Consider the following 20592-nt stretch of genomic DNA (forward strand, 5'->3'; position numbering starts at 1 on the left):
CGACTGAACTGAGGAAAAGAAAGAAAAACTAAGGATAAACTATACAAATGGTCACTAATGTTTGAGTAGGTATTCATTTTTCACACTAAAATTTCAAAACTAACTAATTGATCACTAACATCATCATTTATAACACAGTGATCACTCTCCATTAACAGCTGGAATAAAAGAATATTGATGTGGCACTTTACACCATATTTTGACTTCAAAAAAACATTTTTTCAATAAATCCCCTCACTCCGTTTCACCTTTCTTTCTCTTCTTTATCTTTCATCATCTTCCAAATAAAAATGTTTTATCGAATTAAATTCAAATTTATCATTAACCAATGCTTGTTGAACTTTTTGTTGCATTTCTAAGTGTTATCCTATAAAAATAAGAGGTTGTTACATTTATAGTTAAATGTAGTCATGTAATAGACATGAATATATAAATATCTGAACATGTGTCCAATATAAATACTTCAAAGAAAAATAGCATCTAAATCAACAAAGAATCCCATAGACTGTTTAAATTTTGATAAGGTTGATTTTAAGCATGCTCATATAGGTCGACCATTGATGCGACATAGACTTGCATCATCGTGGTTTGATTATGACAAAGATTAAACAAGGTTTATTGTATTCTATTATCATATCCCACCAGTTACTTCCCATGATGTGGTCTGATTATGACAAGGATTCATCGGTTTAAAATATTAGTTAAATATAACATCATCTGATACTTGTAATATAATAATTTCATGATAAATAGAAAACTTAAACTATTAAGTTAAGAGCATCTATATATATATATATATATACGTATAAATTTATTTTATTCTTGCTTGTCTTTATGATTCAGCTTCATTTCATTCTGCTTGTGTGAATGGTTCCAGATGACTGTGGAAGAGAATGTGAGATACGAGAAGTGTTGAAGAAAGAGACTTAAATACACTCACTAAATTTAAGGTTTTTGTTGTCGTGGTTATTTGAAAATTGATGAAAGATAAAGAGGAGAAAAAAGTATTTTTCTAAAGTTAAAATATTTCTGGATATATCACTGTTACTCGAGCTAAAACTAGCTCTGTTCAGCCCAAGAATGAGCTTATGCAGGTCTATAGATGTACAACACAATTAAAATTAGCTGTTTTCAGCCCCAACAATGAGCTTACGCAGGTCTTGGATTTTAATGCCAAACGGCAGTGTAGGTAATAATTTCACAAGCATACCACGATCCTGAAATTTATACACACCAATATTTGCGGGGTTCAAACCAAGCAGAAAAAATGGCAATGAGATTCTAGCCTGTAGGATTTCTATTGCAATCAACTTACAGATTATGCAACTATCCTCAAAATAGCACAAAACAAATGCCTGCTTAACCATATTAACAAGTCAAGAAAGTTGCAACACTGTACAGGTATTATTAAAATATTTCATACGTTCTCTCTTCCAAGTAACGACTATTGCAGCAGCTATTACAATATAGAACTTATAAAGCAACTAAGAGTTCATATCTGTCTCTGCACCATACTGTACTCAAGTCATATTCGATCCCCCTAAACTATTATGTGAATGGAGCGCATATATAGTAATAAATTCAGGTTTCTGAAATACATATCATCTTTACCGACCAACTGCAAGAAGATCAGGAGGAAGTGAAGCAGGATCGAGTTCCCAGCAATCTTTCAAATGATCAGGTACATCATCACTAGAAAGCTTCCGTGCAGGAATCTGATGTGAAAACAATCTAATATCATCTTTTTCAAGCCATCTAATAGCCTGACATCCAATCTCCTGTCTCTTAAATATCGTCTTAAATCCATCGACCTTCTCAAGATATGCCATGCTCAACCCATGAATGTCACTATAGGTTGTTAAAAGCATGACTATGTCGTAGCAGTGTTTATCTCTGGATGAAAGATTTCTTGCTCCTGCACCTAACTTAGCTTCATTATAAACAGCCCAAACCGAGCCCTTCCTTGGATAAATCCTATAAAATTCCTTTGCTGCCCTTTCAGATTCTACCATGTGCGAAAAGATATCCAAAGTGTTTTTGGAACTCTTCCTGCCAACCTTAAATCTCCCACAGCATATACGAAATCCCATTCTCTCCCAACCCATCAATCTGTCATCCCCATTATTCTGAAAATCCAACCAACTCATCGTCACTTCAAACGGATTTACTGAAAATACTTCCTCAATCAAACCATAATTCCTAGGCATTCCATCATCATCATCATATATGGCCCACACTTGCCCTTTCTTAAAATACTTTTCTGATCTATCTTTATCAAAATCGTAGAAATCTGAGTCCTCCACAGCCACAATTTCCATGTCCCTACTCTTGGAATCACGACACTTCTCAATGTCCAAATTCACTCTCTTCCTAGATGTCCCTTGCTTTTTCATCTCTGAATTTTGATTCTTCTTCACACCCTCTTGAGTCTTAGCTTCCAAATCTACACTTATTTTCTTAGTCGAGCGTGTCATAATCCCCACATTCACACTTGCCTGTGAAGGTCCTTGATTGTCAATCTCAAAATCCGTATTCTTCCCTGATGCCTTTGGTTTCTCATTCTTTGAAATGCTATCTTGTTTAGGCTCATGTCCCTCTCTTTCTTTCTCCTTATTACCCACATCTTTCACCTTTTCTTTTCTATTTGTGTTTGCCTTTCTTTGATTCACCTTTCGCTTCATTTCCAACTGCATTTCCGCAAGTGTCATTGTCTCCTCTACAACTTTTACCCTCTTTGACTTTGGTCTCTCCGCCATCTCATCATCTCCCACCTTTGCAGCTACAGGCCTTGCCAATATCTGCCCAACAGTTCTTGTCCTCCTTGAACCCCTGCTCCTTAATCTCCCCACACCCCATTCACAAACATCCGCTTCTTCCTCCACATCACTACTCGCTTTCTCCTTTAAAATCTCACCACTAGCTTTCTTCCTTAAGCCTACACTTACAATTGTCTCACCGCTACCCTTTGCCCCCTCCAACCCATCATCTCCGGGCCCATCCATTTTCTCCACCATCTTTCTCTTCAACCTCTCACTCACTGTAGAGGCCAACACGTCTTCCTCTTCCGTACTTTCACCATGACCATCACCACCTTCTCCATGAACCTCCACAGCTAAAAAGCTCTTCTTACAGGTTGGGCAAACCAAATTATGACCCAAATACTTCCTTTCAAATTTATGCAACAACCTACATCGCGAACACGCAGTCCAAAATGTCTCATCAACACCACCATTCCCTTCCAGTCCAACAACACTTTCCTCCTGAATCCGAATCCTAAGCTTCATATCATATTCTTTCCTCCTAATCTTATCTGAAAATATCCTAAACCCTTCACCCACTAGCTTAAACGCTTCTTCACATCCTAAAAATTGGTTCTTATCAGGGTGCAAAATTAATGCCAGTTTCCTATACTGCTTCTTGATGGAATTTATGTGGGAAAAGGGCTCTACCTGGAGGATTTTATACCAGTCTGGCGTAGCATTGGGTTCGGATGCCATCTGGAGAATCTTAAAGGCAGTGAGCATTGAGGAGATGCCTTCCAGGTTTGGGCAAAGACGGTGGGCTTTCTTCGCATGTTTCAGAGCTGATTTCAGGTTCGAATTCTTGTATTTGGTTTCTGCTACTGCTTTCAAGCGATGTGCTTCTTGCTCGACATCTGGGTCCGTCGCCATTTTTTTCAACAAGATCGAGATAAGCAAGAACGATGCCCCTGTAGGTAGAGAAAAATTTCTTATGTTTTAACCAGGGCTTTTGGCTTGTATGTTTTGGTCTGTTTTGTTGTTTTGCAAATGAGTAATCCTAATGCCCCTTTATTTTTTGGGTAAACTAGGCAGAATCATTCGAGCTATGTAAAAAACATGTTCAAATAGCAACTAATTAAAGATATGCAATGAACCTAAGCGAAATATGGATCTGAATCGCAGTGAAAGGGCAATGAAGCTTAAAACATGAAAGTAAGCAAAAGAGGGAGACTGAAACAGTTTAGACAAAGACAAGTTGGCTGCTGACTGACTGAGAATCGAACCGAGAACGAACGGTGTATTCCACCTAAACAGCGCCGAAAACAGCCACGGAAAGATGAATCGAGAGGGTGTGTTGGGTGGTCGACTGGTCGGGTCAGCGTCTGGTGTGTGAGCCAGAGCTTCTTTTTTTTCCCTTTGTTTTAGGGATTTGGATTTTAGATATTTACTATTTAGGATTGTTTTTTCATTTTCGTGTTTTAATGTTCTTACTTTTATAATGGGTTAATTACATGATAGATCAGTTTTGTTTATGTTTTATCCATTTTTCCTCACTGATTTCAAAAAATATAATATTTAGTCAGTTTCATTTTTATTTAATTAAGATATGATCACTAAAGATTAATTACTGTTAGACTTTTAACATATTGTTAACATGATTCCTTAATAAAAGGGTTTAACTTTTATTATAATCCTTGAATTTTAAATAAAATATTAATTATTGACTTTTTTATAAACCCAACGTAATTTAGGGACAAAAATTCAATTTAACCATTTTAATTATGATTTTCTTTCCAATCCCTATCTTCCCCACTTGCACCACCGTTCATCTTCTTCATCGCCGATCATGGAGCTAGAACATTGAGCAATGACATTAAAGAGGTAAATACGTCGTTTGGATGGATGTTGAAGAGGTAGAAGAAGATGCAACTTCTTGGACTTGAACCAATGATAACAACAATAATGTTACCAGTAATGGATTCGAGGCTAAGGAAGACGGTTGCTTCTCTTTTGAGCTTAAAATCCACGCTCGATGGTTATTGGTAAATTAATCCTCCAATGAACCAGGACCTTCAAATCAGGGAGTTTGGTTTTGGTTCTAACCAGGTTGATAAAAACAGCCTCCTGCAGTCCTGCTTCACCTCCCGATTGATTCATCTTCTTCCCGCTCTACTTCTTAAGATGTCACGATTAACCCTTCGCAGTCTCACCCTTTGTTGCCTCCTAAAGCTTGCTTCTCTTTTCTCCTCAATGCTTCCTGCAATACTCCTTTTAATAATGTCTTTGATTTCGGCTTTGGCCTTTGAGTCGTCTTTTCTAGCTCAGTTTCAGTCGAATGTGACCACGAATTTGATTGTTTACCCCAGACTCAAATAAGTAATCCTAAATTTAGGTCGGAGCCATACACCTTGCTCCGTGTCCGATGGACAAAGGTGACCGGCAGAGACAGAGAATAGCAAGAAGTCTGATTGTGCGGTGCAAGTAGGGGGAAACGGCATCCTCGACCATATAGAGCTCTACTCAAATTATTTCTTAAAATGAAGTGTTTACTACAGTGATCTCATAGGTCGTCAAGTGTTTCATAAGTCGTCAAGTGTTCTTACGATAAAGCTTTCTCTGTTGTAGCAACTCTTCCTATATAGAGCTCTACCCAAATTATTTCTTGAAATGGGGTCTCATAGGTCGCCAAGTGTTTATTACGATAAAGCCTCATATGTTGTAGCAACTCTTCTCTCTTCCCTTGCTGTTGCAGTTTCATAGGTCGTCAAGTACTCCATAGGTCGTCGTGTGCTTTTGGAGACCTATGAAGGTCGCCATGTACTCCTGGAGACCTATGATTGTCACTGTAACAATCACCATACTTAAACAAATAATTGTTCGACTGCACTATGTGAAATTTTTTTTTCCATTGTATTATTCAAACACTTTTACCAGGAAAACATATTAAAAAAGGGTAAATTAAATATTTATCCCTAAACTACTTTGAATTTATGAAAAGGTCCCTAATACATATTTTATCTAAAGTTCAAGAGTTAAAATAAAAATTAAATTCTTTTGTTAACATCACATTATCAAACTAATGACATAATTAATCTTAGTGATCATATTTTAATTAAATAAAAATAAAAATAACCAAATATTATATTTTTGAAATTGATGAGAAAAAGTTGACAAAACATAAAAAAATGATCAATTATGTAATTCCCTTTTAAAAATTATCAACGTTGAATTTTCATTATTGTTTATTTTGTTTTGTTTTATTTTCAATTATGCAAAGAGCACTCGTTTTACATTATGGTTTATTTTATTGTAGTGTTTATATGAAATGTGATTTAGGTTTAGTACTCGGTTTATACGGGTGGATTGATTTATTTATTATTATTATTAATACGGGGTCGATTGAACTAAGATAAAGTATATGTGTTATATTCTACTTTGATTAATCTGGTTTTATTCATTTTTATTAATTCTAATTTTTGAGTTGTGATAATTAAAAGTGATTATTTTTTTTTAATTTAAACGGAAAGTCATAATTGATAATTTTAAGGAGAATGATGAATTAAATATAACTAATAATGTAAGTATAGAGAAAATAAATTCTGATGTGATTTTTTATTAATTTTTATTTTGTAGAAAAAAATTATTATTACTTAAAAAAATAATATTATGAGTGATAAAAAAATCTCAAACATATGATGTTCATATTCACATTGACTTTATAGAGTTGTATCTAACATAAATTGACTGGGCATGTTGATTTTTCTATTAACTTTCTTTAAGATCAATTTTAGGTGAAATTTACTTCTATTTATCATATTATATTCACTAAAAATGGTATTTTTTAATTGTATAATTTTTTAATTATATAGTTTCTTGATAATTTATACATAAATTATAATTTTATAACTTTTAAATTTTAGTGTTATAATATTTGTTTAGTTAAATTTTATAAAAAAAAATTAGAGGTAAAAAAACGTCAGTTTTTATAAAACAAAATTTTGTATAGGATGGACGAGTTTAGGTTTATATAAATAAAATAATGTTAAATTTGAGGTAAAAATAATAATATATATTTTTAATTTTTTATTAATTTAATTTTAATTTTTGGTATATATATATATATATATATATATATATATTAATTTTTTTAATTTTTTTTTCTAAAAAATCAAATAAGCCCTTGAACTTCGAAAAAAATCAATTTGACAATCGAACTCGACCAAAAACCAATTTAACTCATCTGTCACATCATCAGCCACCATGGATCGTCACATCAACACAGTAAACTGTCATATCATAACCGTAAAGTGACACATCAACACTATAACAGTCAACGACGTAAATCGTTGGTCAAAGGGTCACACATAGTTTTTTTCTAAATTTACGGTCATATTGAGTACAAAAATGATTCGAGTGCACATTAGTTTTTTTTAGAAAAATAAAAGGATCTCAAGTACAATTTTACCTTAAATTTATTATACAAATGGATAGAATATATAAGTTAGAATATTTATATAAGTTTACTTAATTACTACTTGTTAACTAATTTTATTGAAAAAAATTTAATTCAACAATCAGAATAAAACCCCACCATAATTTTTTTTAAATTTTTTTATATTTATCCAGATATGTACAATGTAATATCTGTTTAAAAATAATTTTTAATCATTTCACATTGAACCCACACACTCTTTACATTTGTAGTGCTCAAACCTGATACTTCAAAAAAACAACAACATTTTATTTATTATTAATGTCATTTGATTCGTAGAAAACCCTCACCAGAATATAATCCCTATTCAATTAGTTTACACATATAATGTGTACTTTACCTAAACTTAGGCCGCCTCCTGTAAACCAAAACCTAAACCACATTTTATATAAATAATAAAACCCAAACTACAGAAAATAAATAAACCCAACCCAAATGAAAAATTCAACATTGATAAAATTAAATGTTTAAAACATTTAAACATAATAACATATTAAATAATTCAGTGGTAAAAAAATTTTAGGTTCGAGTAGATATATTTGTAAGGAGAATATGTATTTTTAATTGATTAAATTTTTTAATATATATTATATTGTAATCACTCAATATTAATAAAAATAAAAAAATCATAAATAGTAAAGGGTAAAGTACACAAATGGTTACCGACTATAGAGTGTTACTTTGTTGAGTCATTTGAATATTAAAAGTTATAAAATGATCTCCTGACAATAGGACGATGATTTGTTGAGTCCCAGACTATTAAAAGTTACAAAATGATTACCCGACTATCCATATGTTCCAGCCTCATCCTTTTCTGTTAAAAATTTGGCGGCCATCTAAGTTGAACGTTAACATATTGAACGATATATAATAAAATATGATCCTATAGCCATTTGAGTTGTATTTTATAGATCGACTCTCCATTTATACTATATTGTCGAGCCAGTACTTGAAATATTATGTCATTGAACCAATACTTGAAAGCAACGACAATATTAGTAGACATCATTAAAATATGATTATATTATATCTCAATCTACATGTTAACGTCTAGTTTAAACGATTGTTAATTTTTTAACGGAAAATGACGAGTTTAGAAAATTTAAATAGCTAGGTGAGCATTTCGTAACTTTATATAGTTAAGAGACTTAATAAAACGATATATAATATCATTTTATAACTTTTAATAATCAATATACTAAAAAAATAACATATTATAATCGATATACCATTCTTATACTTTCGCAATAGTAGATTTCTAAAATCTAATCCTTAAATTCTGGAAACGAAACGAAAAGAAAAGAAAAGAAAAGCCCTGGCTCTCACACCCGGACGCAGCCCCGACCAGCGACCAACCAACCCACCCTCTCGATTCATCTTTCCGTGCCCATATCCGGCTCCGTTTTGTCGGAACACAACTTGCGTTATTGGATTGGTTCTCAGTCAGCCGGAGGCCACCTTGTCTCTGTCTAAACTGTTTCAGTCGCATTTCCAGCCGTTAAAAGCCTGTCTTGCCGCCGTCTCGCTCTTTTGCTTACTTGTTTTAACCTTCGTTTCCTTTTCATTGTGATCCAGGTCTATAGTTTTCGCTTAGGTTCATTGCATATATTTAGTTATTTGCTTGGTTTTCCTTTAGATATGTGGATTTTAAGTCTTCGATTTCATGTTTGGCTTCCCCCCCCCCCGGAATATGGTACTGTGAATGTTTTTCCTTTTTGTTCAGATATGGATTTTAATTTTTGAAAATGTAAAACATTTCGATTATTATTTTATTCTTATAACAAAATGTTAGTTGGTTGTTTGATTTTCCACTATATCTTCCGAGACTGGTATGTCTTAGTTTACATGGCTGACTTTGTAAAGCATTTTCAGTGTTAGGATTTTCTTGGAACAATGTGAATACTTGTTTTGTTGCTATTTGAACATGTTTTTACACTACTTGAATGATTCTAAACTTGGGTTTTAGGGTTCAAAAAGAATGTGATTTAAATGGTTATTTGACAAAAACAGGATGTTAAGATATTCTTTATACACTTCATGTAAAAACATAAAAAATTGAGGCTAAGGAAAAATTGTATTTGATCGGTCTTGGAGCCGAACTGACTGCAATGAAGACAGTCTGTTGAAGTTAGTTTTCCTCCTCAAGTCGGCCGGTTTCAGTTTTTGCAAAATAGAAAGTCGGCTTCATAGCATTTTGGTTATTCTTGACCAAATTGACTGATTGCTCACACCTAAAGTTTTATTTTTTTTCAAAGTCAATCAATTCCTTTTCTCCCCCTCCCTTGGGTTATAGATGGGGTTGTCAAGACTCAAGTTCTCATTTTCACTTCAAAGTTGATTTCTTGTCACTAGTGTACTTCTTTCCATGTTTTTCAATCTGGCTTTTGTTTAAATCTCATGTTACAAAGTGTCTTTAACATGTTATAATGTGTATACTTTTGGTCGCTTTAATATTTTGATTGATCCTCTCTCTTTTTTTCTTGTTAAGGGTTTTTATCAGCACCTTTGAGAATTTCAGTTGCTGTTAAATTGAAGAATATCATCATAGTGCTCTAAATTATGTTCATCCCACATTTACTTTTTGACATGTTACAGGTTGAAGTTAAGAAAGAATAAGTGAAGAGCAGGATTTTGTGGCTTACATTAATTAGCATTAGATACCTTTGAATAAAAGTGTTCATAGATGGCGTTGAGGCGTATGCTTGGCTGGTCAGAGGGTGAATTGATGAGATCAGATGCAAAGCCTTGTTCCAGATTAATGAGACAGACGGCTGGGATTTTTACTGTTGGAGGAGCTCTAGGATTTTGGGTTCTTTGTAGATTGCATTATGGTTTGTTCCTCTCTTTAAGTAGCTTTTTAAAAGATCAAAACTATACGTGACTTACCGTCTGCTTATGATGTGCATAAATTCCATGTTAGTTTCTTGTGCTCGTCTCTTGTATCTTATTTTTAACGGTCATGCAGGCCCTAGAATTACTGTTCCAAGAAGTCTTCGGTGGGCTGCCTGTGGAGCTGTGTCTGTCAGCTCAACATCTGCTTTGTTGGTTCGGCTATTCAGCCCTGAATGTGAACCCCAAAATATAGCTGCTTATGACAAGTAAGGTGTCTAACGGCAGTCGAAATCCATTGATTTACCAGTACTCTAGCACTGTCTTTTGTTTCTTGTATGATTGTGGGATATTTGCTATCTCCTTGTTTATCAATTTGGTAGTACATGATGGATCATAAACACTCTAGTGGTTGCTTCTTGTATGCTTTCCTGCCATTTGCTGCAAGGATAAACCATCTTTTGAGTTAAATTATCAATTTCAAAAGCTAAAAACGCTATTTTCTTGGCTTTTTGGTTTATCAAATCATAATTTTAACAGTGAAAGTTAAAATATTGACTCTATTTAGTATTATTTTCAGGGTAAATTACGTATTTAGTCATTCAACTATCATGTGGTTTCGTTTCGGTCATCCAATTATTATTGTTATTATTATTATTTTTGAAAATCATACTTCAAGTTATGTATTGACCACTTGCCACTAGAAATTGAACAAAGTTACTGATGAAATAACTTTTTGTACTTTTTTAATGATGACGTTATGTTATTGGTGACACATTAGTATCACTGTTTATTTTTATGATAGTTAAATAATCAAAACAGAATTAAAATGATAGTTGGATGACTAAATATGTAGTTTCCCTTTATTTTTAATGTAAGAAAACAATTTTTTATTATATCATAATTTGTGCCGACGGAAAAGATTTCACAATTTAGACCAAATTCTTTGTTGATCACAAAATCAAAATTTAAAGTGGTCATACATGCTTGAATTTGAAACAAATCAGCATTGCTCAATAGTAATATTGACCATAAACTAAAGGAAGTCCCAAGGTAATTGGAGGGAATGAATGTGGTATTAGCAATCATATTTTAACATAAACATGCTTGAAAAGTTGAACTGTACCCTTGTTAAAATAGAGATAGGTAATCACGTAATGTCATCATATCTACATAACATCCTAAGGCTTTGATTGTAATGACAAGCCAAATCACTGGTGAAGGATTATAGGGAGATAAAAGGGAACCTAACGACTATCAAGGTCAGCTTTGCATTACACAATAAAAACTTTATGTAGCTAATTTGGTTAGGTTAGGCCCCTGGAGAAGGCAAGAAACAGGGTGTATGAAACCTAATGACTACCCTGCACAGTCTCCGTTTGTTCATCATGTTGGTAATTCCTACTGGACTTTAGATCATCCTCGCGCTCGGGAACTTCACCTAGCCTCTCCTGCAATTATGCAACGGATATTAGGAACCAATGTTATGCAAATAGGTATGGACCAGGCAGACTACGGTTTGAACAAAGCAAGAACAAAATATGACCTTGACAGATGTATTTTGTGCATGAAGCTGCTCATACTCGCTTTTGAGACGCCCAACTTCTGATCTAAGGTGGGCATTCTCTTCCTTTAAGGCTTCAGCACGTTGAGCCAGCTCATCACATCCCGCCTGATTCAATCGTAAGCATTTAGATAAATAACTCTTTTGCGAGCCTAATGGAATATAATAGGATATACAATTTCTAAGGGGGTGTTTGGATGGGAGAATGTAAGATTCATCAGGAATGAAATCTACATTCCCCCGTTTGGTTTGGCCGGAAATGTCATTCCCGGTAATGTTTTATTACTAATAGTAGATTTTTTGGGGTATATTACCGGGAATGTCATTACCTCCCTTCCCTTAGGTATTGTAACATTACCGACGTTTTGGACTAAAATATCCTTAAATTTTTATTTTTTTTCAAAAATATTATTATTCTGTCATTGAATAATAAAAATTCTACGAAGATTAAATTATAAATTTATCCTTAAATTATTTTAGATTTACAAAAAAAGTCTATAATTAAAATTTTATATGAAGTTCAGGGGTTAAAACAAAATTTTACCCTTTTATTAAACCATTTTTATATTTTTAATTTTGTAAAAAAATTATATAAATATTATGAATTTAATTTTTTAAAGAAAATATATAAATATTTACAACTTGTAATATTATACAAATATATAATAAGGATAATTTGGTCAAATATACATTCCAATAATATTTTATTCCCTTAACCAAACACGGTAATCTTACATTCCTGTTAAACCAACCAAACACAAAATACAACATTCTCAGTAATCCTATTCCCTGGTAATCTTTTATTCCCACTGGTAATCTTACATTCCGTGAACCAAACGCACCCTAAAGGGTACTTCAATACCTGCTTACGCAACCTTGACCGCCGAGCAGACTCTCTGTTTGATTGCTTCCTTCTGTGTCTTTTAAGCTCCCTCTCATCCTAAAAATCCATAAAACCAGACATTGTGCCACTTACATACATCTCCGAAAGAAAAAAAAAGGGGAAAAAACATTTTCTTAGAAACACATAAGCAAGGGAAGGATGTGACAGTTCCTTGTAGGCCAAAAACCTTTATCTGAAATCCAGTAAATTAGTTTAAATTTCACATTTCATGGACAAGCATAACACTACAGCCAAAAGCAAGGAGATCTTCAATTTCACTATGTTCAGAGAGAAACCTGTAACCAAAGCCGAGACTGAACACTGTCCCGCGATGAAGGGGTTAAAATTTCGCCTGCAACTGGTGTCGAAGAAACCTGCGTATGCATTCCAGGAACTTTAGATGAAGCTGGCGTCCCCCAATAGTCCATCCCAATATGTAAGTTAGTTGTTGGACCAGGAACAGTTGTTGCTGCCCCAGTATTTGCTATAGGTACAATGGCCGTTGCTGTATTCACTATTGAATAGCCTGAATTAGGACCTCCATTCTGAGATGCTTCACCTATATAAGAACCATTGAAGACATTCTCAGAACACAAATACACAAATGGCAATAATACAATGCAAAAATGTTATTACATTATCACCACCTAACCTTCTTCAGAATCTTTTCCACTTCCAGACTTCAATTGCGATTGCTAAAAAAAGCAGAAAACAACATTTTATTGCATAATGTTAATCTGGAAAAAAACTAACAAGGTGATATAGGTGAATGCCTGAATTTGAATAAAGATGAAATATTTAAAGTTCTCATTGGAAGAGTTCCAACAGAAGCTGCAACACATGGGGAGTTGTAATAGAGATGATTATGGATACAGCTTTAGCATTTCTTCAATAACCCCACTCCACAATATGTATCCATGGCATATAGAAGGCCCGTTAAACTTTGTTTCCCATGTATTAAATAAAAGATAATCAGCTCAGTTGGCAGGATAACTCTTAGTCGCTAGGACATGATTGAGAAGCTGCAAGACTATTGCGACTTCCAGAGGGGGGGGGGAGAGAGAGAGAGAGAGAGAGAGAGAGAACCCTGGAAAAAATTCCATCCAAAACAACTTATTTTGAGATTATTCCCTTTCCCAGGCAATCAACTTAATAGAACAACATAAGAAAAGCATGTTTGAAATGATAAAAAGAAAAAAGAAAGGAGATGGCCGATTCAAAATAATAAGCAAATAAAAGGAAGACGCAAGAGGCCTTGCACTCACATTCTGAGAGTCTGCATCACTATCTTCGCTTGTACCTTCACTTCCACTGCTACACATGCATGATAATTATTCAGTCAGCTAAATTACCTAGGGTGATCATTTTGGTAGCAAGTACAAGAATATAAGTTATGCTCGGATGAATTATTGCATTAAAAAATCCAGATATTGACTTCAGAGAACCAACTAAAAGGCTCAAATCAAGGACAAAAAAATCTATCTGCTAAAATCATCTTAAACTTCAGGCCATAAGACAACTAGTTGATTCAAACCTTGCATGATAACAGTGATTTCTACAAGCACATCTCAAAGCTTTCTAACACTTGGTATACCAGAAATAAAGAGAAAAGCACAAGAGATTTACTCCCTCAGCCTCTTCAATAAAGGATTTTATTGACCTCTCGATGAAACCCAATTGCGACTGCTGTGTTTGATGGGCTCTTTTCTTTATTACTCAATTCTATTAAAATTTCACCATGAGACTACATATGAAGGTCAAGAATACCCCCCCCCCTCACATCCTCCCCCAGCAATTGACATGAGAAATGGTCCAAGTAATAACACAAACTAACAACCAAAATCTATGCGATAACTGCAAGACCATTTCTTTTCTGCCATACCTTTTAGAAATTCCATTACCAGAAGCCCCTGATGTTTTACCAATATTACTGTTCTTTCCGGTAATCATGTTCAAACAGCCTAAACTCCCTTTTGATCTTTTGATAGGCAACTTTTCCTTCACTTCAGGAGGCTTACCATCCATTTCCATGCTTCCAGGAGTATTTCCCTAAAAATATCTGGAGTCAATTCTTTGGAAGCATGAAGATAAAGACACATCTATCCAAAAAAAAACCCAAATTATAAGACAAAGTAAGATAAACTGCTTACAGAAGCCTCATCAATACCATTTGGAGAAGGCATAGCAAAAGGACTAAAAGGATAAGATCCCTGTCAAAGATTAGACCATGTCAAAACAATGGCTCCAAGTCTTGAGATATTGTAAATAAGAAATGGAACCTAAAAATAGGTCAAAAGAACATACTAGAGGAAGGGATGGATGTGCATATATTCCACCATGAGGATACATTGCAACATAAGGATGTGGTGGGTTACCATAGGGAGGCATAATATGCTGCAACAAAGAATGATTTACATGAAAGCTTTACTAACCAACAAATGAAATCATTAAATCTGGATAGTTAATCATGCCACCAAATCTTCAAGCTCTAACAAGTAAAAGAAAAAAATTAACAATCCCAACTATGCACGATCCTAAGATACCATTGCAAAACCATAAATACCTGAACGCCCCACATATATGGGGGAGCTTGGGGACTTGATGCCAAGAAACCATGTGGAGGAATGGGAGAATAAGCCTGTTAGCAAACAACAATCCACATGTAATGATTTGAATAACATAAGAAACTTGAATATAAAGCATTGAAACTACAGACATTTATCTAACAAACCTGAAACCTAGACCAGTCTGCATTTACTGTACTCGTGTTAGCAGTTGACGCCTCCTGGGAAACAAGAAAATCATTAAACAAACAAACTTGTGAAAAAGAACAATCAGAACAGCATAACCCTAAATTTTCATACAACAATAAAAGAGTACATGTGCAGCTGGCGGTGCCTTAGGGTCCTTTTCTTTCGCAGCTTTATCCATATCGCCGCTTCCCATTACTCTATATCCAGCAACAAGCTTTTGAAAGCCCCTCAAACCATTTTACAAATAGAATACATAATTCAATCACGATATGGAAGCATGCACCTATCCGTCACTATATCGTAATACTCATCCAAAAGAACGCAATTTATCTAACCCTATACTATTTTCAGCAAAAAGATTACAAAGAATATTAACATGTAATAAAGCGTAACTTCGCATTCAAAAATGAAAAGAAAAAGAAAAACCCTTAGGATATATATACTGATTGCTTAAGCCGCAATCACAATTTTCCCCCATTCGCATTTACAAACAATTAAAAGGTTAACGACAACCAAAACGATCAATGCCCTAATATCATCTCCTTTTTTTTCCTGCGTTTTCTCAGTAAACAAGCACATAACATTGAAGAGAAAGAGGTAACATGTATCCAGCAGAAAAAACAGAAACAAATAACTTTAAAAAGAACGGTTGATAAATCTGAAGGCAAGCAACTAATGCTGTTGACTAATTCGAAAGATCGATTAACAAAAGAAAAAAAAAAGAACAAATTTAAAATTTGTATCACCACTAAAAGAACAAACCAAATTGCAATGAAGCCCAAGCCTGATCCACTGAATGGAAGCAAAAAATTGGAAGCTAGGGAGCTTTAAATTGAATTAGGGCACAATTGCGAGACCAAAAATCTAATTTGCCGCGTTTCTTTGTGTTGTTCTTTATCCAAATACGAAATAGAAAAGATCAGGGTTTGATTTTAGGGATTGTTAATTGAAATTTGGGGAGAAAGGCTCACGGAGTAATTCTGGAACTCACCGTACTTAAGCCGATTTCTCCTTTCTATTTCCCTTGACCTTCAACCAGTTACCGTGAGGGTTTTATAAGTATTGATTAAATGTGGGGTTTAATACATAAATTTTGGGATTTGGTACAAGGCTCTCAATTTCCATAATGAAAGAGTTTGATCTTTCCATAATAAAGTGATTTTGAGGGGAAGGTTCTCTCTCTAAACATAGTGAAATTGAAGATCTCTTTGCTTTTGGCTGTAGTGTTATGCTTTTGTCCATGAAATCCGAAAATTTTAAACTAATTTACTGGATTTCAGATCAAGGTTTTTTGGCCTACAAGGAACTGTCACATCCTTCCCTTATATGTTTCTTGGAAAATGTTTTTCCATTTTTTCCTTTTGGAGTTGTATGTAAGTGGCACAATGTCTGGTTTTATGGATTTTTAGGATGAGAGGGAGCTTTAAAGACAGAGAAGGAAGCAATCAGACAGAGAATCTGCTCGGCGGCCAAGGTTGCGTAAACAGGTACTGAAGTACCCTTTAGAAATTGTATATCCTATTATACTCCATTAGGCTCACAAATGAGTTGTTTATCTCAATGCTTACTATTGAGTCAGGTGGAATGTGATGAGCTGGCTCAACGCTCTGAAGCCTTAATGGAAGAGAATGCCCACCATAGGCCAGAAGTAGGACGTCTCAAAAGCGAGTGTGAGCAGCTTCATGCACAGAATACATCTCTCAAGGTCATATTTTGTTCTTGCTTTGTTCAAACCGTAGTCTGCCTTGTCCGAACCTATTTGCATAACATTGGTTCCTAATATCCGTTGCATAATTGCAGGAGAGGTTAGGTGAAGTTCCCAAGCGCGAGGATCTAAAGTCCGGTAGGAATGAACAACATGATGAACAAATGGAGACTGCGCAGGGTAGTCGTTAGGTTCATACACCCTGTTTCATGCCTCCTCCTGGAGCATAACCTTACCAGATTAGCTACAAGTTTTTATTCTGTAATGCAAAGCCGACCTTGATAGTCGTTAGGTTCCCTTTTATGATATCTCCCCATAATCAAAGCCTTTGGATGTTATGTATATTTGATGACATTATGTGATTACCTTTCTCTATTTAAACAAGGGTACAGTTCAACTTTTCAAGCTTGTTTATGAAAATATTATTGCTTTTACCACATTCATTCCATCCAATTACCTTGGGCCTTAGTTTATTGTCAATGTTACTATTGAGCAATGCTGATTTGCTTCAAATTCAAGCACGTATGACCACTTTAGAATTTGAATTTGTGATCAACAAAGAATTTGGTATAAATTGTGAAATCTTTGCCGTCGGCACAAATTATGAAATCATAAATTGTTTTCTACATTAAAAATAAGGGTAAACTACATATTTAGTCATCCAACTATCACTTTAATTCCATTTGATTATTCAACTATTATAAAAATAAATGGTGATACTAATGTGTCACCGATAACATAACATCATCATTAAAAAGTACAAAAAATTCTCATCGGTAACTTTAAACATTTTCTAGTGGCAAGTCGCCAAAACATAACATGAAGCATGAAATTTTTAAAAAATAATAATTGAGTGGCCAAAACAGAACCAAAGTAATAGTAGAATGACTAAATATGCAATTTACACTGAAAATAATACTAAACAGATTCAATATTTTAACTTTTGCTATTAAAATTATGATTTGATAAACCAAAAAGCTAAGAAAATAGCGTTTTTAGCTTTTAAAATTGATAATTTAACTCAAAAGATGGTTTACCCTTGCAGCAAATGGCAGGAAAGCATACAAGAAGCAACCACTAGAGTGCTTATGATCCATCATGTACTACCAAATTGATAAACAAGGAGATAACAAAGATCCCATAAGCATACAAGAAACAAAAGACAGTGCTAGAGTACTGGTAAATCAATGGATTTCGACCAGCGTTAGACACCTTACTTGTCATAAGCAGCTATATTTTGGGGTTCACATTCAGGGCTGAATAGCCGAACCAACAAAGCAGATGTTGAGCTGACAGACAGCTCCACAAGGCAGCCCACCGAAGACTTCTCGGAACAGTATTTCTAGTGCCTGAATTACTGTTAAAATAAGATACGAGAGACGAACACAAGGAACAACAAGAAACTAACATGCACATCATAAGCAGACCGTAAGTCACGTATAGTTTTGATCTTTTAAAAAGCTACTTCAAGAGAGGAACAAACCATAATGCAATCTACAAAGAACCCAAAATCCTAAAGCTCCTCCAACAGTAAAAATCCCAGCCGTCTGTCTCATTAATCTGGAACAAGGCTTTGCATCTGATCTCATCAATTCACCATCTGACCAGCCAAGCATACACCTCAACGCCATCTATCAACACTTCAATTCAAAGGTATCTAATGATAATGCAAGCCACAAAATCCTCCTCTTCACTTATTCTACCTTAACTTCAACCTGCAACAAGTCAAATAGTAACCGAGGGATGAACATAATTTAGAGCACAAAAATGTAACTGAGGGATCAACATAATTTAGAGCACTACGATAATATTCTTCAATTTAACAGCAATTGAAATTCTCAACGATGCTGATAAAAACCCTTAACAAGAAAAAGAAAAAAAAAAAGAGGATCAATATGATAGCAAGAAATAAAGTTCCACTCAAACACAATTTTTCCTTGATTTTGTTCGACTCCATCACCAACCATATCTGAGTCATATGATATCAGCTTAAAAATATAGAAGTTGTCGAGTAGATGCGCACCGCTAGAGTGGCTTGGTCACCGATCAAGACACGGCCATAGTTTACTGAGTAGAAAAGGGGTACACGGTTGCATTAAACGATTTTGACAGAACGACAAACGAAGGGTTTAAAAACTAGGTGTGAGCAATACAAGCAGAGAAGTAATTTTCATGGAAATCATAGATTTAGCTGTACCGCTTGAACAAATTTGAAACTGTTGGCGCCTGATGCTCATAAGGGTTTCGTGGTGATATTTGGGGAAAGGGTTTAGGCTTCTCGCAGTTTCAATTAGGGGAAATAAATATTTATCAATATATAAAAAAATAAATAAAAATACGATATATAAAATAAACAATAAAAATAAATAAACAGATAAGGAAAAAAAAGGTAAACTACACAAATAGTCACTAAAGTTTGAGAAAATATTTGTTTTCTATTAAATTTTCAAAAATAACAAATTGATCATTAACGTTATCGATTTATAATAAATGGATCATTTGCAGTTAACACCCAAAAAAAAATTGTTATTTGTAATGATAACCATTATTTCCTTTTTCAACCTTTCCTTCTTAATACTCTTCAACATCATCAATATCTATGTAAAAATGATGTCCCACCAGCACCACTACCACCGCCATCTCACAGCCGAGTATGTTGCCAACACCATCAATAGAAGCAGCTAACAAGCCCACCTCTTCTTCTTTCCATCTTACTTACGGAGAATAAAAAGGGAAACTCTACACTTTTATTTTTACTAGTTTGAATGAATATTCATAGAATGCCAGATTCCACCGAGAGTACATTGTTAGTATTTAGGCAGCAAGAATCAGTGTTTACAAGCAGGTTATGAACTAGTTGAAGACATGACGACGCTTGTTTAACCGTGGTAGCCATCATGGAACCATTGTCACCCTTCCTCGTCCTTTGTTCCCTTGAAAGACATACATTCTCTTTGTTTTTTTGTTGAAATATAAGAATGATATGTGTTTTCTTCTTTTTGCAATAACAGATTTTTGTTTAATTTATTGTTCTCACTTCTTCATATATTGGCATTGCCTCTTATCGTTGCACGCCAAAATCAGAGCTTTCCAGCACCTATGTTTTAGCTTGCAGGTTAATTTGCATCTTATTGATTTCCTTTTTCTCAAATGGAGCTCCTAAGGAAGGTGTGGGTTACCAGATTGTGGTCCTCACTCCAGCTAGGTGCATAGAAATGATAAAGATCCAAACGCAATTACCTGAGATTTGAGACAGTCAACTCACATGTGTTTCAACTTTCAACATTTTTCTTCTTTATTAAAATGTTGGCCATAAAGCCAGCAGGCACATTCAAACCTTTGAAAACTACTGGTACCTGTGAGTGTTCCAAAGATCTAAAAAACACACTAGTCATTATAAAAGTGCAAGTTTTCCTTTCATTCTATACGAGTAAGATGGAAAGAAGAAGAGGTGGGTTTGTTAGCTGCTTCTGTTGATGGCGGTGGCAGTGGCGTTGGTGGGACATCCTTTTTTCAGACATGTTGATGAGAATAAATTATTTTTTTATTATTTTAGTAAGATATGATATTTTTTTACTTGATATAAAAAAATTAAAATATAAAATTAAAATTAGGTGGTGGCCGT

At 34.4% G+C, this 20592-nt stretch overlaps 3 protein-coding genes and 1 pseudogene across 8 annotated transcripts; 1 reads left to right on the plus strand and 3 right to left on the minus strand.

The window, feature by feature from the left end:
- Window positions 1-1396: 1396 nt before the first annotated feature.
- LOC120162626 lies at window positions 1397-4165 on the minus strand. Of its 3 annotated transcripts, none has more exons than XM_039172735.1 (2): window positions 4013-4165; window positions 1397-3709 (listed from the first exon to the last, which is right to left on the minus strand). In XM_039172735.1, the coding sequence occupies exon 2, from the start codon at window positions 3669-3671 to the stop codon at window positions 1608-1610; it is 2064 nt and encodes a 687-aa protein (XP_039028666.1). In that variant the 5' UTR covers window positions 3672-3709; window positions 4013-4165; the 3' UTR covers window positions 1397-1607. The 3 variants fall into 3 exon arrangements, with proteins under 3 accessions (XP_039028666.1, XP_039028665.1, XP_039028667.1); XM_039172734.1 differs by having other exon boundaries at window positions 3913-4165; XM_039172736.1 differs by lacking the exon at window positions 4013-4165 and having other exon boundaries at window positions 1399-3361; window positions 3450-3589.
- Window positions 4166-8532: 4367 nt separating this feature from the next.
- On the plus strand, window positions 8533-10561 carry LOC120162662. The gene is made up of 3 exons (XM_039172770.1): window positions 8533-8808; window positions 9829-10064; window positions 10199-10561. Exons 2-3 carry the CDS (start codon window positions 9917-9919, stop codon window positions 10333-10335), a joined length of 285 nt encoding a protein of 94 aa, XP_039028701.1. The 5' UTR covers window positions 8533-8808; window positions 9829-9916; the 3' UTR covers window positions 10336-10561.
- An 802-nt stretch (window positions 10562-11363) lies between these two features.
- Window positions 11364-16473, minus strand: LOC120162617 (bZIP transcription factor 16-like). Of its 4 annotated transcripts, none has more exons than XM_039172724.1 (13): window positions 16254-16473; window positions 15390-16154; window positions 15241-15294; window positions 15073-15147; window positions 14814-14903; window positions 14660-14719; window positions 14392-14558; window positions 13775-13823; window positions 13162-13204; window positions 12806-13068; window positions 12489-12566; window positions 11609-11734; window positions 11364-11513 (listed from the first exon to the last, which is right to left on the minus strand). In XM_039172724.1, exons 2-13 carry the CDS (start codon window positions 15453-15455, stop codon window positions 11415-11417), a joined length of 1170 nt encoding a protein of 389 aa, XP_039028655.1. In that variant the 5' UTR covers window positions 15456-16154; window positions 16254-16473; the 3' UTR covers window positions 11364-11414. The 4 variants fall into 4 exon arrangements, with proteins under 4 accessions (XP_039028655.1, XP_039028657.1, XP_039028654.1 ...); XM_039172725.1 differs by having other exon boundaries at window positions 11365-11513; window positions 15390-15459; window positions 16025-16473; XM_039172726.1 differs by having other exon boundaries at window positions 13775-13820; window positions 15390-16473.
- Window positions 16474-17946: 1473 nt separating this feature from the next.
- Window positions 17947-18824, minus strand: LOC120162614 (annotated as a pseudogene).
- Between the last annotated feature and the right edge of the window lie 1768 nt (window positions 18825-20592).

The sequence above is a fragment of the Hibiscus syriacus genome, unplaced genomic scaffold (genome assembly GCF_006381635.1).
Source record: "Hibiscus syriacus cultivar Baekdansim isolate YM2019G1 unplaced genomic scaffold, ASM638163v2 tig00111403_pilon, whole genome shotgun sequence".
Lineage (NCBI taxonomy): Eukaryota > Viridiplantae > Streptophyta > Magnoliopsida > Malvales > Malvaceae > Hibiscus > Hibiscus syriacus.

Bases quoted from the DNA above. Each gene is read 5' to 3' on its own strand.
- LOC120162626 (XM_039172735.1), bottom strand. From the start codon at position 3,671: ATGGCGACGGACCCAGATGTCGAGCAAGAAGCACATCGCTTGAAAGCA.
- LOC120162617 (XM_039172724.1), bottom strand. From the start codon at position 15,455: ATGGGAAGCGGCGATATGGATAAAGCTGCGAAAGAAAAGGACCCTAAG. The intron at 14,904-15,072 runs GTATTTATGGTT...TCTTTGTTGCAG, and splicing joins CATATATGTGGGGCGTTCAG to CATATTATGCCTCCCTATGG. The intron at 13,069-13,161 runs GTTAGGTGGTGA...GTTCTTATATAG, and splicing joins TGGAAAAGATTCTGAAGAAG to GTGAAGCATCTCAGAATGGA.
- LOC120162662 (XM_039172770.1), top strand. From the start codon at position 9,917: ATGGCGTTGAGGCGTATGCTTGGCTGGTCAGAGGGTGAATTGATGAGA. The intron at 10,065-10,198 runs GTTTGTTCCTCT...ACGGTCATGCAG, and splicing joins TCTTTGTAGATTGCATTATG to GCCCTAGAATTACTGTTCCA.